General features: G+C 39.7%; 1 protein-coding gene across 1 annotated transcript in view; it reads left to right on the top strand.

Moving 5' to 3' along the window:
- KCNK9 (potassium two pore domain channel subfamily K member 9) overlaps nucleotides 1-13,113 on the top strand; it is a 99,160-nt gene extending 86,047 nt beyond the window's left edge. Inside the window, exon 2 of the mRNA XM_005510813.4 lies at nucleotides 1,078-13,113. Within this exon, the coding sequence (XP_005510870.2) occupies nucleotides 1,078-1,919 (842 nt within the window). The 3' untranslated portion in view covers nucleotides 1,920-13,113. The remainder of the gene's footprint in view (nucleotides 1-1,077) is intronic.
- The last annotated feature ends 3,941 nt before the right edge of the window (nucleotides 13,114-17,054 follow it).

Genomic DNA, 17,054 nt, shown 5'->3' with positions numbered 1-17,054 from the left:
AGTTCTGTCCCAAGATTCCTATTAAAAGTACCATAGAGAAATAGGTGTCTCCTCAGAATAACTCATTGACCTGTTTTAGACACCTAGGCATAGATGAGAGGAGCTGCACTTGTGAAGTGCATATTTCTATTCATTGACTTTAAGGGGAGTCTGGAAAGTGGTACCCACATTGTCAATGCACACCATGGGCTCGTGGGTCCCAGCCATCCCATTTTGGAGACTTTAGTACTGTCACTTAGAATCTTAGCTGTAAGAAATGTAGATTTTCAAAGCTGTGCGATGTGAAAAAGTGAAATTATAATTTCAAAACAGACTTCCCCACACTTACAGTTTGATGCAGAATAAAGGTTTAGCCATGATTTTACTGTTTGTAAACTATGCTTTGAAATTTGCTACATCTTCTGTCCTGGATTAGTTTAACATCCTGACACAAATGCCTTTGCCAGACTAGCTGTAAAAGTTGTAAAAATAGAAAACAACATGATAAGTTGTTTATTCTTCAATAATTAAAGATATAGCAGGCATTAAACCCCTGAAGTCTTGTGGTGTTTGAGAAGCAAGTAGCTTTCATAGATTGTCTAAGAGAATGGTTTGTTTGGTATGGAAGAGTGTGAAAAGGAGGTTTTTGGTTGGTGGGTCTGTTGACGTTGTTAACTCCATGCTGCCAGCAGACACAGAATTTGGATGCCATCAGTGTACTCTGGTTTTGGGACAGGGCAACACCAACTCCTCTAAAAATTCTGTGGGCAAGTCCGCCTATTTCCGAAGTTTTTGTTATTGCATGTAATACAGAATGGATGTAAAATTTCTTTAGCAAATGAGCGTAGTATGATCTTGTTTAGGAGACTGAGGTAGGATGGATTGCCCATTCTTTCATCTTTCCCACTGCTGTGTGTATAACTTTGTTGTTCTATGTTTTATTTGCTCCGGATACAGGATATAGGCGACGAGATAGGCAGATTGTGTGAATCCAATGTTCCCGCAGCTTTGGATCTCGCTGCGGCATCAGAGTCTCTGCAATTCCTGTGGTCATCACCTGCCTTGCTGACTGTCCTGTCTTTTCATTCCTTCTTCCAGGTTATGGACATGCCGCCCCAGGGACAGATGCGGGGAAGGCCTTTTGCATGTTCTACGCGGTCCTGGGGATCCCACTGACACTCGTCATGTTCCAGAGCTTGGGCGAGCGCATGAACACCTTCGTCAAGTACCTCTTGAAACGCATAAAAAAGTGCTGTGGGATGAGGAGCACCGAGGTCTCCATGGAAAACATGGTCACTGTGGGTTTCTTCTCCTGCATGGGAACACTCTGCATTGGAGCAGCAGCCTTTTCCCAGTATGAGGAATGGAGCTTTTTCCATGCTTACTATTACTGCTTTATAACATTGACTACGATAGGGTTTGGAGACTATGTGGCCCTGCAAACCAAAGGGGCCCTTCAAAAGAAGCCTCTCTACGTGGCTTTTAGCTTTATGTACATTCTGGTGGGGTTGACAGTCATCGGGGCATTTCTAAATCTGGTTGTTCTCAGGTTCTTAACCATGAACAGCGAGGACGAGAGGCGGGATGCTGAGGAACGGGCATCCCTGGCAGGGAACCGCAACAGCATGATTATCCACATCCAAGAGGACCCCCAGCATGGTCGGCCACGGTACAAGGCCGAAGTAACAGACCTTCAGTCAGTTTGTTCCTGCATGTGTTACAGGTCCCACGAGTACACCAGCCGGGTGGTGTCCCACCAAAATTCGTTCAGCTCGAAGCTGAACCCCCAGTACTTTCACTCCATCTCTTACAAGATCGAGGAGATCTCGCCAAGCACATTAAAAAACAGCCTTTTCCCGTCTCCTGTCAGCTCCGTCTCACCTGGGTTGCACAGCTTTACAGATAACCACAGGCTGATGAAAAGGCGAAAGTCCATTTAAAGGGATTTTTCTTTCGCTTTCCTTGTTCTCCCCAGTTCTTCTCCGTTGTTTTGGGGTTTTTCTTTTTGTTCCTTGTGTGAGACGGAGCGAGGCCAAAGGGAGCAGAGAAAGCCAGTCCTCCTCCGAGACTCAGCTCTTGAGCATGAAGCATGGATTATTTACTGTTCCAGCAAAGTATGCCTTACATTACCCCCTCGGTGGATGTCAGAGGATTCAAGGTGACGTGAAGTGGGTACCAAATCCAAAGTTGCACACACAGCTGGGAGCCTTCATGTGCCGCTGGCACTCCTGACCTAATAAACTACTTTCCTCACGAGCAGGTTGCAGCGTGCGTGCTTGCGTGTGTGTTGGGTGTGCGTGTGCGTGCAATTCCACAAACAGTGCCATGTGACAAAAAAATTGACGCATCAGGTATTATTATTTTTTTGTTTTGTTTTTTTTTTTTCCCTTGAAGCAATTGTGTTCCAGCCTGCTTTTAACTTTTGGATTGCTTCCAAAAGAAATGGGGAGGGTGGGAGGGGAGCCAATTTGATTTTATTTATTTATATTTCTTTTGCCAAGACAAGCATGCGCCATAAGCAGCCAATATACCAGGTGTATCATTATAAATTTTTTAATGCTAGATTTTAGATTGTATTGACATTAAAAAAAGGCAGGAAAAGAAGGACCATTTCAGCTTGCCAGTTCAAAATTAAAAATAAATAAATAAATAAAATAAAGCATGCACTTTGTAAAACTGGTATGCATAATAAAAACACAAGAAAAACTAGCAATGGAATTAATAATCAAAAGCAAATAATCCTATTGATTTAACTATGTTTAGTTTTATCATTTTCAACTGTTCCAACAATTTGCAAGTGGAATTTTTAAGGCTGATCATAAGAATTGTTGGAACTAAAGAGTGCATTTCGTTATTTTTATTTTATTTATAAAATTATTATTATTATTATTATTATTATTATTATTATTATTATTATTATTATTATTATTATTACTATTATTATTATTTTGTGCAGAAATTACCTGCATGAATAAGAATTACGTTTTTGGGAATGCTTGGATTAGGATGGGTATAAATAGGCGGATGTATATTTTTTTTCTTATATAATAGTGGCAGGGCATTCCTTGTTTTAAATAAAAAAATAAAGTTGATTGTCTCTAAATGCTTTTGATTTGTAAATAATGGAAAGCCTTTGTTGGTCTCAGGAAGAATTCAAGGGACAGTATCTTGTGTTTGGCTCACTGGGAACTTGTGAGATTAGATGTGATATTGCTTTTTTGCTGGGTGGAAAGGCAAAAAGCATTTAGCAGTAATGGGCAAAAGCAGCTTTATTCCAGTGTTGGGAGTGATTACGTTGGCAAGTCATAGTGGAGGCTGTTGAGACCACGTCATAGAGACTGTCCATCACTCAGTTGTTCATCTGGACCAAACAGACTTTACAGAACCGAATTAGAGGCCTAATCCAGCTCCCTTTTAAGACAATAGGAATTTGCAATTATTACATGGGATTTAGTGCTTTTGGGAGATTTGTGTTTGATTTGACAGGGATAGGGTTGGGAGTTTTATCAATCTGCACCTTTGTCTCTGATTTAATCCTGTCTTTTAAATCACCTTCTGTGTTAATTCGCCGTACAAAACCCATCCTTTTTTGGCACTAATCACCTCCTGCTGATTCTACCATTTTGTGCTCTCAGTGTAAAAACAATAATCCTTTTTTTAAAAAAAAACTAGATGGTGTGTTTTTGTCCAAGCCCCAGCTCTGAGCTTTGTGTGCTGATGGATGCTGATATCCTTTCAAAGAGGCATCTATAAAAAGCATTAATAGGGAGAAATAAGGAATGTCATTCCTCCTCCATTCTCTTCTCCCTGGCTTTAAATTATTAGTTATATCAAAGATGTTCATGTTCTCCTAATTCCCATATCTGTGTTTCAACAAGTAAATGAAAAGCGAGTATCCATGACTTTGACTCCCCTGTACAGCTTCCTTTGGGATTATAAATTGCTGTGGCGTGAAAACCTCTATTAAGATTAGTGAAGAAATAGTTTAGGATTCTTAATGAGGATGGATGAGGATGGACTTTTTCATCCTGACATCTGGGGACAACATCCTTCAGCACAGTAGGAGAGGGTGCTGGGTGCGTTAATGGTGTGCTGCTGGTACCAAGTCCTAAGGCAAATGCCGATGGCAGAAGTATTGAAAGAAACATACCTAGAAAAGCAGTTTCAAGACATGTAAAACCACCTCAGTGATTACCACCTGGAAGCTGGTTTCCATGAGGGTGGCCCATAGGGTTCACAGTGCTGTCCAAATCCACTTTTGTAGTCTTTGCTGGTGGCATCCCAGAAGTGCAAATAAATCTAGGTTTCTTTTCCTGCTAAGCAAATAAGAAAAGAAATGTCTGGAATATACACATCTGTATAATGTACAGCTGTTGAGTGTGTTTGACACTGCAGAAAAGCAGGAAAAATTTGGGATTTTGCAGAACTCGAGTGAAATTCTCTCGGCCTAGAAAAGGAGAACGTTTGTAACAGGAGTTTCAGCAAAAAATTTAGAGTTTTGTGAAAACAGTTATATCATATAAGACATTGGTTAGCTTTTCCTTTTTTTCTTTTTTTTTTTTTTTCATTTAAGAAAAGAAGAATATTCTATTTCTGATGCATATAGAAATAATCTTTAAATATCCTATAAATAATGTTGAACTCCAGAAGTTCAAATCTGTTACATTATCTAGCCGATTTGTTGCTAAATCTTCCCTTTGGAACCATAAATGAAGAGTAAATTTTAATATATGAGGTATTTAATTAGGCAAGCAATTTACCTGGGCATGTCATGGGTTATCTGCCGCTTAGAGTCTTTGCATTAAAACTCAATGTCTTTATAAAAACTCTACTTTAGCTTTGTCAAAGTTTATAGACATGATTGAAGAATCTAAGTATGCTGATACGAAGAAGCCAGAGCAGATAACTGTAGTGGTGCTTTAAAAGCTCTAATGAGTGTGTATGTGGGAAAGTGTTTTGCTAAAATGTACCTACATTCCTTAGGATTCGAAAATAAGTTAATATCTTTTTTATTTTCTGTCTGTAGAACCTGCAATTCTATCCAACCTATATTTTTGTGATGCGTGAGATTCTAAAGTGGCAAGAGATTTCCTTCGCAAGCCTGCAGGCTTCCAGACATTTGCATGAGCTCTTGCAGAACTTTTCTTTGTGAGCAGCCAGGAATACAAGAACTCTCATCTGCACACATCAGTACGCCAGGCCAATATGCCTCTCTCTTCCATCATTTTTGTGGTTCGACTGATGTGTGAGTAATGACTTGGGCTGTCTGGAACTGGAACAGACAGTATTGTGAAAGGGAAGCTTTTGTCTGAGGTTAATCCCAGCTTTTCAGTTACACATGAAAAATTAACCAGAGAAAGGTGAGCTGATTTGTGTCTGCTCTGTCTCTGCCTTCTCTTTGCCCTACATGAATACCCATTTTCTTCCCATGACACTGCTTTTCACTGAATATTTTCTCTGGTACATTATTAGTTTTGTTCCACTTATGACATTATTTCTTTCAGCTCAACCTCTCTTCCTTGCTACTCACTTCTTTGAAATTCATATAGAAGCAGGTAATAGTGGTGTTGCTTATGACAAGGCGTCCTAATATCCAAAATATCTAACCTGTGTTTCAGTAGCACACAGACGTCTACTATCACTTTGTGATGCACTCTCATTCCCCAGAGTCTCATTTCTCCTACCCTTCCCTATTATTAAGCATTAGAAATAATAATAATAAATCAGATTACTCTATTTATGTCACACTAATGTACTCTTCATCAAAACAACACAAATTTAGCTCCCTGCTGTCGACTTTGATTATATAACAACCCCATTATCCTATCATATTTCATATTATCATCAAAGGGAAAAATCAGTTTGATCAGTGAAGCATCAAAATAGCTTTGACTGAGCATGCTGTGATACGTAAACGAAAGAGGAAACTTAGCAGAACAATGCAGGCACAACTATCTGCTTGGTCTTCATTACTGCGTAAGGAAGATCATGACTGATCTAACTGGGGCTGCTTTGCCAGAACTTTGTACATATATATGCTTTACAGGGATGACTGTAATGGGGCAGCTCTAGAGGTGGTGTTTGGATGTTACTTGAAGGGTCCAAAATAGCTTCTTGGTTGTTAATGGATGGAGAAGATGTACAGTGAACTTCAGCAATAGTCTTCTGTTTGGAATCCTCTGTAACAGCTCATTAGGACAAAATCAGCATCATTATTAAAACAAAACAAAACAAAACAAACAAACAAACAAAAGCAACAACAAGCCCCCAAAACAAATAAACAAAAACCAGAAACAAACCAAAACCAAAAGGAGGGAAGTGACCACGTTGATCTACTATGTTGTCGGTTCTCATTTAGTTTCTTAGCACTTCGCTCGAAGAAATGCCGGGGCAGTAATCAAGATTATTGCAAATCAAACCTGAGAAAGGTAATTTCTTGTTTCCTCTGACAGATTTGAAAGCTTTTGTCATGGAAAAAGAAGAAAAAAAATACTTGTTGCTAAAAGCTTAAAAAAGAGCAGTCATTGGAACTAAGATCGAGAATGAAAATGTTCCAGCATGACTTGGTGTTTGCAGACCAGAGGGCAGGGGCTTAGGTTGATGTGGCTTTCAGCTGAAGTTTATGTATGTCCTCATTTAGCTTTATGTAACATTCCTGTTAATATTGGGATCTAATTAAGACAGATGTTTAAAATCTCTGTGAGGAAGCCAGACCAGAGAGATGTGTTGGAGTGTGTCCATTACACTAATGTCACGGGCTTTTTAATGCATATTTCAACAAAAGACTATTATTGACTGGAATATTGCACAAATTACAATGAGAATCACACCACCACTACTTTCGTCATCTAGAGGTGCATAGCACTCTCAGAATCAAGAAATAAATAATGCTTTTCTGACCAGCCTGCTTGTCACCTAAGTTTAATATCAAACTTTATTTTTGGAACTCCAGCAAGATAAAGCGTATGAAAAGGATTATCCATCATAACAACACACCAAAATCAAAAGAAATAGTATAGTGACATTGGATGCAGAGAAATTGATTACAGATGGAAGGTGCTTGGGGACTCTTATACTAGTTGATCTGAGCTCTGAGGCTGAATTAAATCCGTGAAAAGTGCTGGTACCCTTCACCAAAATGCAGCATGCAATTATTTAAGATGTACATAATGAACGTTGCAAAAGAAATTTCACCCGTAAAAAGTCATAGAAGGCCAAAAGTAAAGATGGGAAGGAAGAAAGAAATTTTTCTCAACAGCAGGCATCACATTATTTCCCATTGAAAACACAGTGAGGTGATACTGAAGTCTGTTGTCCTTCAATCTGGGTAGAATCTGTTAGGGATATGTCCTCTGCTTAGTCAAGGTCTATGCCTTTGCTGGTCTTTCCTTCACTTGTACTCCCAAGTGTAAGGGCTCAGTAGGATGTAAGCAAACTCTTTCTTTAAAGTCTGGAGTGGCAGGACCTTCCTCTGAAGCCAATGGACACTTTACTAAAGCTAAACTTATTCAGCCTTGCCCTAAGTCTTTCATTAAACAGGAAATTGTTCGGTGATTGTTATCTTTCCCTCTTCCCCAAAGAGGCTTCTCCACAGCCTGTGACTGATTCTCAGTCAAACTGTATTGTCCCTCACACAAATTTCCAAGTTGTGTACAAGTACACATCGATATCCCCTTGAGCGAAAAGTCCAACATAAATCTTTGAATTGAGGAGCTTTCAGGATTTGTGTCCCTCTTACACTGAGAACTCTGCAAAGTTTCTCCTTTCTTACTGGAGAACACAGACATGGTTGGTTTTCCGCATAACCCAGGTAGATGTTGCAGCTGATAAGCTGGCACTTTCTGGACTATTTGCTGAAGTGGGCAGCTTCATATTGCTGTACATTTCTAAGCTAAAGAGAAATCAAAGTGCTGTCAGGCTAATTTTTTTCTCACACATATTTCCAGTGTGGTAACCTAACTGATTTGGGTTCAACACACTGAGTCCTGATTGATACCCCTTTACCGAAAGTGCAGTGTGAGCCTTTTTACCTTTTGCTTCTATTTACTGCTAGATACTATCTCTTGAACTTCAACTAGTGCCATGAACAAACCTTCCTAAACCTAATGGAGAACAGAAAGACCTAAAGACAACAGTCAACCTGTATACTTTATGCTTAATCGAATCCATTCATCCAAATCTGCCCGGTAATTTTAGGCTGGAAATACTATCCCTGGGGCCTTCAGCCTTCAGTTGTCCCTCCTTCTGTGAATATTGTAATTAATAAGTAAGGCAGAGCCTGTCCTCACCTTTCTTTCTGACCATGCGAGGAGGGCTGCTATACATTAACACCCACACACCCACACCAGATTGAAGGAAAAAAGAAAAAAAAAGAGGATCAATGCTGCAATTTTATTGGTAATTAATATTCACAGTTCCAAGCTGTGTTGTCTTTTAGTTCACTTTGAGAAATGCAGAGCAAACAACAGCATGACAACATTTATCATAGCTGGCTAATTCACAAGTGGAGTTAGCAAATATAATAATTGAAACTATGCTCTATAATGCATCTTCCTCATGCCTGAGTTCTGATACCACTAGCCTGGCTTTGATTCATTGTCTCTCTGGTCTGTGGAACAGCTTGCAGTAATTGCTGTATCCAGAGCACTACACTTGAGGCTAGAAGAGAGATCCATTTCACAGACATCAACCCTCTGGCTTTCTCCATATGCTCTCCTCCCCTTTCCTACCCAGACATTAACTCATTAGTTTGCCATTTCATAGATGTATGTTCAGACCCAAGATCACTGTATTCTGTACTTTTTATCCCCCTCATCTATTAATGAAAAGCATTATGCTACAGAAACTGCACCCTGGGGATGTAAATGTTCCACTCTAATTACTACTGACAAAAGAAATCTACAGATTGATTAAAAACAATATGAGGGGAATCAAATAGAAAATGCAAAGTGCATAAACCTGCATGGGTGATATCCAGTTCTTCCATGGCTGGGACACAATCCTTTAGCTCGTGAAGCAATTTTGGGAGTATGTTTGTCTTGGAGAATGCCATCAGGAGAAATGGCAGCATGAATGACATGAGCAGGCAAAGAGTCACAGTGGTGTGGCTCATTGTCTGTAGATCATTGGTCAGGTCTGTGGTGTGGTTTCAAATTAAGAAAGAGCCAAGGGTCTTCTGGGTTCAGCCTATTTGCTTTTCACCTGCCAGCATCCTCCCAAGCAGGAGTGGCAGGAGGTGTGGGAGGGATGGACCATGACTGGATTGTCAATGGTGAGATCACATTACTGATGTTGGTGTCAAGCAGGAAGCAGGGAAAATGGTGTCATCTAGAGCATCTTCCCTCTACTTTTCCTTGGAAGAGATCAGTTACACCATCCCTCCTATTGCCTGCAGCAAATGCGTACTGTGGATCAGAAAGACCTGGGTTGTGGTATCCTTGCCCATCTTTGATAGCATCTCCCCAGAGCTGTGCTATAGAAATGTGTGGGAAATGCAAAGCTTCTCCAGCTGATTTCAGGAGGTCACAACATAGCAAAGAAACCTCTTCCTATTGACTGTGTTTGGACAGTTTCTGCATGTCAAGACATGATCAAAATTGACCTTTAGAGAAATAACATTAATTCATTATTGCTGTCTCTCCCAACAGCATGGGTGTGCAGCTCCTTAATCATAATTATTGTTAAGAGGCTAATTAATCTGATAACAGTATTTAATTAGATTAGCTCAAGTAGAGTGTGTAAATTATTTTGGCCTCCCAGAGTCTGAAATCTCAAGTCTACAGAATGACTTCCAGAAGGCCTGTTTGGTAATATAATTGCTGACACAGGGGTCATGCCACAGCTGTCCTATTGACAAACATCATCTTGGCATGTTGACTGGAGCTGGTCACAGGAGTATCTGGGCAGAGGATTTTATCTGAGATCCAATATATGCAATGAGGCTCTTAATTCTCACTGAAATAAATGGATGCTTTGTGAAGACAGGCTTTGGGCCTGATTTTGTCTTACCTGAAGAGCAAATAAAACAGTGCCATGTCTTAGAGAGATGGGATGATGCAGATAGATGAGCAAGGGGCTGTATTTCAGGATGGAGCATGGTTCTGGTACCCATTTGGTGCGACGGCCGAAGTGTCTCAGCCATGCTCTCTGGGATAGATTATGCTTTTAGGAGGAAGGGTTTCTGGATATATGGTCAAACATGTCTGGGCCACTGGGGGAACAGGGAAGATACAGGTGAATTTTTGTGTCACAAGCTGAATTGATTGGGACACTGATGCTATGGCATATCTTTCTCCCAAACCCCCTCTGAGCAAGGTTAAAAATGGCAGAGGAAAAGACTGGATTTCATTATGGCCTCTGTGTGAGGGAGGAGAGGACGAACTTCTAACTTCCACACTGGGCATGAGCTCAGGGCAGCATTCTCCTTGGGAATCTAGACAAGGAGCTTCAGTGACAGAGCCTTCAGATAGTTCCATAGCTGTTTCTTCTAAATGTTTCCTTCAAAGCACATTTCTCCAATCTCTGTGATTTGAAGCTCTTCTTCTGAGAGCCCTTTCTGAACGGTGATGTGGTTGGATTGAAGTTTCTTTTTCAGCATGCAGCAATGGGGACATCTTATTATCTTCTTCGTGCTAGTCAACCAAATGGATCTGTGGGGCAGATCACAGCTATTCGCCATGGCTGTGGCCACCAGAACCTGGCCAAATTATGTTCTTCAGCATTTAAGCCCCACTTGCTCTACAGTGACTTCTTTCCATGTGACTTCTTTTTTCTTCAAAGAATTTTTGTCACATGCCTTTTCCAGAAAAGATGGATTTCATATTTGCTCCTTTTTAGCATATCTTTTCAATTCCCAGTTTGCAGAGATACTACAGTGAGAGGCGGCAGTAGGAAATTCTTCTTCATTGTTGATACTGTGACCTTTTCATTCCCCTGGGAAGATGAGTACAGCAGAGAGTGGCGTAGTCACCACCAACCAACACAACTGGTATGCTTGATACAATTTAGGGATCTCCTCATGACAGTTTACCTCCTTTTGATGGCTCAGATGCATTTACATTGTGGCAGATACTTTCTGTGTATTGGAGGACAAATATACTACCTGCATAACAAGAGAGGGATCCCAGTGTCCAGGTTACAACACATTTAAGACTCTGTTAATCTAGCAGTTGGCTTTATTAAGTAATTTCCTGGGTTCCTCTCTGAGCACTGCTCTTTTGGGCTTTAATGAATTTGGTTAATCCACACAAAGGTCATTCGGGTGTGATTACTGTTGGGTTGACCTTGTATGAAAGAAGGACTAGTACATGCTCCAGAAAGAGTCCTGTCTACTACAAACTTTTTAAACAACTAATTAATAAGCAGAGATTACAAGAGAACACAAACCTAATCTCTATTTCTTTTACAGAGTGTAAATTTCCTATAATATGCTATACAACCAATAATCCATCTGTTTCTTTATTTGCAAGGTCAGGAGTGAACTGCGAAAGAAAAAAAAGTTGTTTTCTTTTTCCTCTTCCCTTGACTTGTTAAGATTTGTGTGGCTGTTTGTTGCCATTGAGGAGTATTGACTAAAACTTTTGATCCTAGTGATATGACAGCAAGGGAAATTATTTGGAGCTGGATAGGTCAATAAAGAATGGGAGGGGGGATTAAAATTGTTTCCAGTAGGCCAAAAGAATGTGGATACTGTCTCTTCAAGGTGCAATTTCTTACTTCAACAAACTGTTCATCTATGAGAAACAGGCATAAAAGTGTTCAATTTGGGACCTAAGGAGTTTATATGGAAATTCTTGGATTTCTTCCAAACACACATACATGTTGAAATTAAATTGTGATTCCTACTTTGGAGACTGAGCCTTCCTGCTCAGACAGAAGCGTGCGTGTATGTGTGTGTTTGTGAGTGTGTGTCTCTTTTGGATCTCTTGACACTTTTTGGTGCATTTTTGTACTTCTTTGAATGTGCATATGCGGACTTACCGATGGTTTATTGACGGCATTCTAAAGGCCCTCAACAGCCTGAGATTGAGCAAACCTCTCTAAATTTCTACCCTGGTTGATACATTTTCTGTGCAGCACACAGAGTGTTAGAAGCATGATCATCTAGAAAGAGGAGACACTTGGCTGTGGAAACTGCACTGGGAATTTACCTTCTGGAAAATGTTTTCTCTGCTCATTTCAGACATCTAACTTTAATGCAGTTGTTGAGCTGGTCCTAGCAAAGGAGAAAGAGCAGGTCATAAGCATCAAGATGCGATTTGTTAAACCAGTGATAACTTGATTACGAAGAACCAAATTAAAGACTCTTTTGTGTTTTCATTTCTTTTTCTGTCCTTCTCTGTAGTGGGAGAGGATGCCTTCACACATGGCCTTAGAATGCCGTACTGGAGTTAGAATGCAACAACAGTCAAATGAAAATAAGATGTATTGCAGCTTACATAAAGAATGAAAACTGTATCACACAAATGTTTACAAGTCCAAGTAGACAGCGAACCCCTGTACAATATGTAATTTATGCAAGGGATTGCATCTTTCTTTTGTAATGAATGCACTAAGCAACCCTGTATATATTTTACAATGTCTTTACAGAGAAAAAACAAAAGAATCATTTACTGTAGTGTTGTAAAATAATGCACTTTTCTAATTTTTTCATTAAAAGTCCTATGGCACGTTTTCAAATGTATATTGTTTCTTTTATATTGAATGTGGAAATGTTAACTTCCTGTAAAATTGCACTACAGAAGTAAAATCCACTGATGGAACTTATTTTGTTAAAGAAAGTCCCTTGACAACCAACAGATGTTTATGATTATACGATATGTATGTGTGTGCATATATGTGTATATAGTGTATATGTAATGTATATATATATATATGTATATGTACACACACATGTATCTAGTGATATGTGTATATAAAATGATATAGGTCCAGATTTATATATGATTGTATTAATATAATATCTATAGATTGATAGATATATAGATATGTATATATATTCATACATACACACAAGAATCACAATGTACAAACCCAGAAAGGATTGCTCATTAAATTTAAGGGGGCTGAGGGGGAGAAACATGTCGTATACAGAAGATATTTTGCATTGCAATAAAAGCTTTTTTGACAAAAGTACGTGCAGAGTGAAGTATGAACCTTCATCAAATACCCAACCACACTGTTCCCAGGAGACTACAGCATAGAATAAGCAAAAGGAGAGTGCTTAGGGGAGGCATAAAAGCAGAGTCAGTGCATGGTGGACTGAAGTTAGCTGTTTGTGGACTCAATCACTTTAGCTTGAGCTGAAGTGCAAGATATTGGGAAACCAAAGTGAACAGTATAACTTCTGGTCACTTGAGGAAATCAGTGTTCCACTCACAAAATTACTAATCTGATGCTTCCTACCAAAAGAGGGGAAGTGGGTCTTGGTGCCAGTTTTATCTGACACATGTTGCTGTGTGGCACAAGCACAATTTCTCATTTGGGATGGAGCACTGGGCAACTATTACAGTTGTTACCATCCAGGTAAGTCACAAGTGAACTCAGGTATAGGACCTCACTTTGTCTTCATGGTGTGATTTGTACAAACTGCTGCTCATGGAAGAATTCTAAATGTTTCCAGAGCTAATGTTTAATATTTGATAAATATTTTACCAGCAGCATTTGACAAGGGAAAATGTCTACAAGAACAGTGAGAACAGTTAACTACGAGTATAAGTAACTGGTTGCAGACAGTTTGCAATGGCATGCAGTGATAAAAGAGAGACCAACTACCTTGTGCACTCTCATATGTTCAACCACTGCTTTAATGCAGAAAGTACATGGTAAAAGTTCTGTATTATAATGAGAGATTGTCTTGTCATAGCCTTCATCTGTTCTTGCTGTGTATGAGACTCACAAATGAGTGAAGAGCCAACATACACTGTGCATAGGGATGCAGTCAGTGTTATACATACCCTATATTTAATTCCTTGCTTATATAAAAAAAAATGACAACAAGAAAAGCTTGTGAAGATTTCATTTTCTGATGGTGAGGACAGAAGTTCTTATGTCACAGAAAGAAGAAAAACAGCTTTAACAATACAGATAAATATACCGAGCAATCTCACATGCGTCTTCTGTGCTACGTCAGACATCTCTGTTAGTAATTAAGATCAACAACTATTTTCTTTTTGGAATGGTATTTGCTGGCATATTTTTTCATCTCAATTTATCCAGCATGCACAGACAAGCCAAATGGTTGCTGAACCCCATCCACCCCTTTTGCAAGAAAAAAACCCTTTTAGAATAATTAATTAGGCAATCATTAATGTAGACTAGAATACTACATTTTAAAGGGCTCCAGCTAGTGCAGCAACATGCCCAGGAGAATTTTAAGATGACATTGTGTGATGAACTTTTCTTAACAAACACAAGAATGTTAGAATTCAGGAGATTGGGGGAAAATGCAGAAAAAAAACCCTCCAATATTCCATCTGTAGGTATATAAATATCTTTATAAATCTGAATCAAAGTCACAAGATGCCTGATTGTTCAGTTTGGCTGCTGCCATGTGCCTGAGTCCTGTCTCAGAAGACAAAAGAAATTAAGCATCCTGCAGCAAAATGCAAGAGCCTGCTCAGTACACATCAACTGCTTGGTTGACAGAAAACAAAATATATCAGTGGCTGAAAATGGGTTTGTGTTTGTAATCATGCTGTGACCAAATCTCTGCATCTTTCTCACCTAAGGCAATGTCTTCAGTTCAGCTTGCCCGATGTAGAAAACAGTGAGTTTTGAGAGGGGACAAATGAGGGAATTGTGCTGGGAGTGTACAAAATAATGAGCAGCACAGAAAAGGTAAATGAGCTCTTCCCTGTTGTGCTTTCTCACTCTTCCAAGACAAAGCAATATCCAATTAAACAAACCAAAACATTTAGAACTGAGAGAAGGAAAATCTTTATTTCTGTTATTAAAACAAAAACCAAACCAAAACAACCAAATAAACAAATCTACTTTTTTAGGGGGAAAAATAAGTATATTTCTAGGATCTTCACAGCCAGGAATAAACCTGTTATTTGATTAAAAGATAGAAACAAAAAGCCCTGGGAGACCTGCAGTCAGTGTATCAGTCCAAGTTCAGCCACTGAAGAAGGTATAAAAAGGCTAGTTGCTGCTTATATTCAGACTATCCTTGCCTTCAGCATTCTACTGCTGGGAAATTTTGACTGTTGAAGGAAAGGAAGAAAATGTTCTCCCAGATGAAGTCAATGTACTATGTCACTTACATAGTGGCTATTAATGGAAACTCTTGGCTTTAATGCTTGATATGGATTCAGATGAGCTGCCCTGTCGTCTCACTCTGGTTATTTGTTCCAGGTCTTGCTGGGGTGGGAGTGTGTCACTTGATTTCTAAGAAGGTGGGAATGCTAGAAACAGAAGCGACTAACCTATACCACCTCAGACTATATGGACTCTACTTGGAGGTTAATCTTCCCTTTCTGCCCCCTAGTCAAGATTAAGAGGAAGAAAGAAATCATTTGACAGCCACATTGCATCTACGTACCTCATATACTAATGGTCTTGTGTCACAACAGGCAGTTTCACACTGGAAGTTCAGTTATATGAATGAACTTGGTATTCCAAAGTGTGACACTACACTCAGGTTTGAATAAAAGGAGGATATATGGTACATTTTGGTCACAAGGAATTTCAGACCTGACCCTTAATCTGTTTCCACTTTGCACTTATCTGCTGCAGAGGACCTGTGGAAAGGGAGACACTAGATCACTGGTGCCATAGGGCAGGAAGAGCAGCTTCTCAGTAAGTCATACCATAGTCAGCTTTATCTGGTGTCCTCCTCTAGACAAAAGCCAGCAGCTGAATTTTCAAGCAAGGAAGAACAGTTTACACCATCCTCTGGTGTCCTGTGCCACACAGTGCATCATGAGCAGCAGCTTTTATTTTGCATTTCACTGTTGTAGTGTCTGATGAGTGTTAGCAGCTGCATTTTGAATAGTAGGATGCAGAGACAAACTGCAAGATGCTGACACATCTGTGGAGTTTTGGAACAGAGGTTTGCTGGGTTGTACAGAGAAATGAGAGGAAAAGAGGCCAACTCGCGACACGAGTGACCTTGATCTTGAGCTATGAGTTATACCTCTTGATGATGCTCACATTCAGCGCTGTTGCTGTGCTTTCCTTTTGTTATTTCTACTTCATAAAATGTAAGAATTTCCATGGGTAAAAAGGGGGCTGCTAAAACAGGCGGTCAGCCTGCTCTTCTAAGTCCCTTCTTCTGTCTTTGAAGATGTGAGTCGAAATTATTCTCCCAAGAGGCAAAAGGAAACAAGGAACAGCGATGGAGGAAGAAGGCAATGTCCCTGCATTCTAGACTCACATTGCCATTGTGAAACACTGTGCAATACAAGTGATCCTGGCTTCTATTTCTCTGTTTCTGTCTCTCCCTGCACTGTGCATGGGCTCTGACTCTGGGTATGGACTCTGCGTTTCAGAATAAATCCAGTATTGGTTCACTGAATTTATATTAATGTAAACAAGAGGAATATTTGGACTGATGGGTTAAATTAATCTGTATTTTGATGCAAAAGCCTTTGGAAGATATGTGCCAAACTGTTGTGTGGTCATGTAAAAACCAACATCACAGGCACAGGACATAGCTGAATGCAGATGTGGTGAAAAAAGGAGAGGCTGGAGCAACAATTAATAGAATCTGAATTATTTAACTAGTCACAATTAATAAGAGATCTTACCTCATTTTTTCAGCCTTGCACTTAACAGTTTAATCAAGGCATAACCTACACCAGGGCTCAACTTTGCTCATTTGAGTCAACCCAGAAGATTGGTACAAGTTATAACACCTCACCAGTTCTACCTGTATGGTCTTCCTGCCTTGGATACTGACACTGAGAAGGTAAATCCCAGCACTGTTCCCATCACTGACAGCCTGATTCTGCTCTCCTTGGCTGTGATTTCATGTTCATGATACATTTCTCTTCCTAGCACACTAACACAATTTGCCTATTTTTTTCCTTCCCAAAGTGTCTACAGGAAAGACATTTCCATTTGCATTGTAA

The sequence above is a fragment of the Columba livia genome, chromosome 2 (assembly GCF_036013475.1).
Source record: "Columba livia isolate bColLiv1 breed racing homer chromosome 2, bColLiv1.pat.W.v2, whole genome shotgun sequence".
NCBI lineage: Eukaryota > Metazoa > Chordata > Aves > Columbiformes > Columbidae > Columba > Columba livia.
Note: the sequence above shows the minus strand (reverse complement) of the source record. Positions and strands in the feature narration are given on the sequence as shown.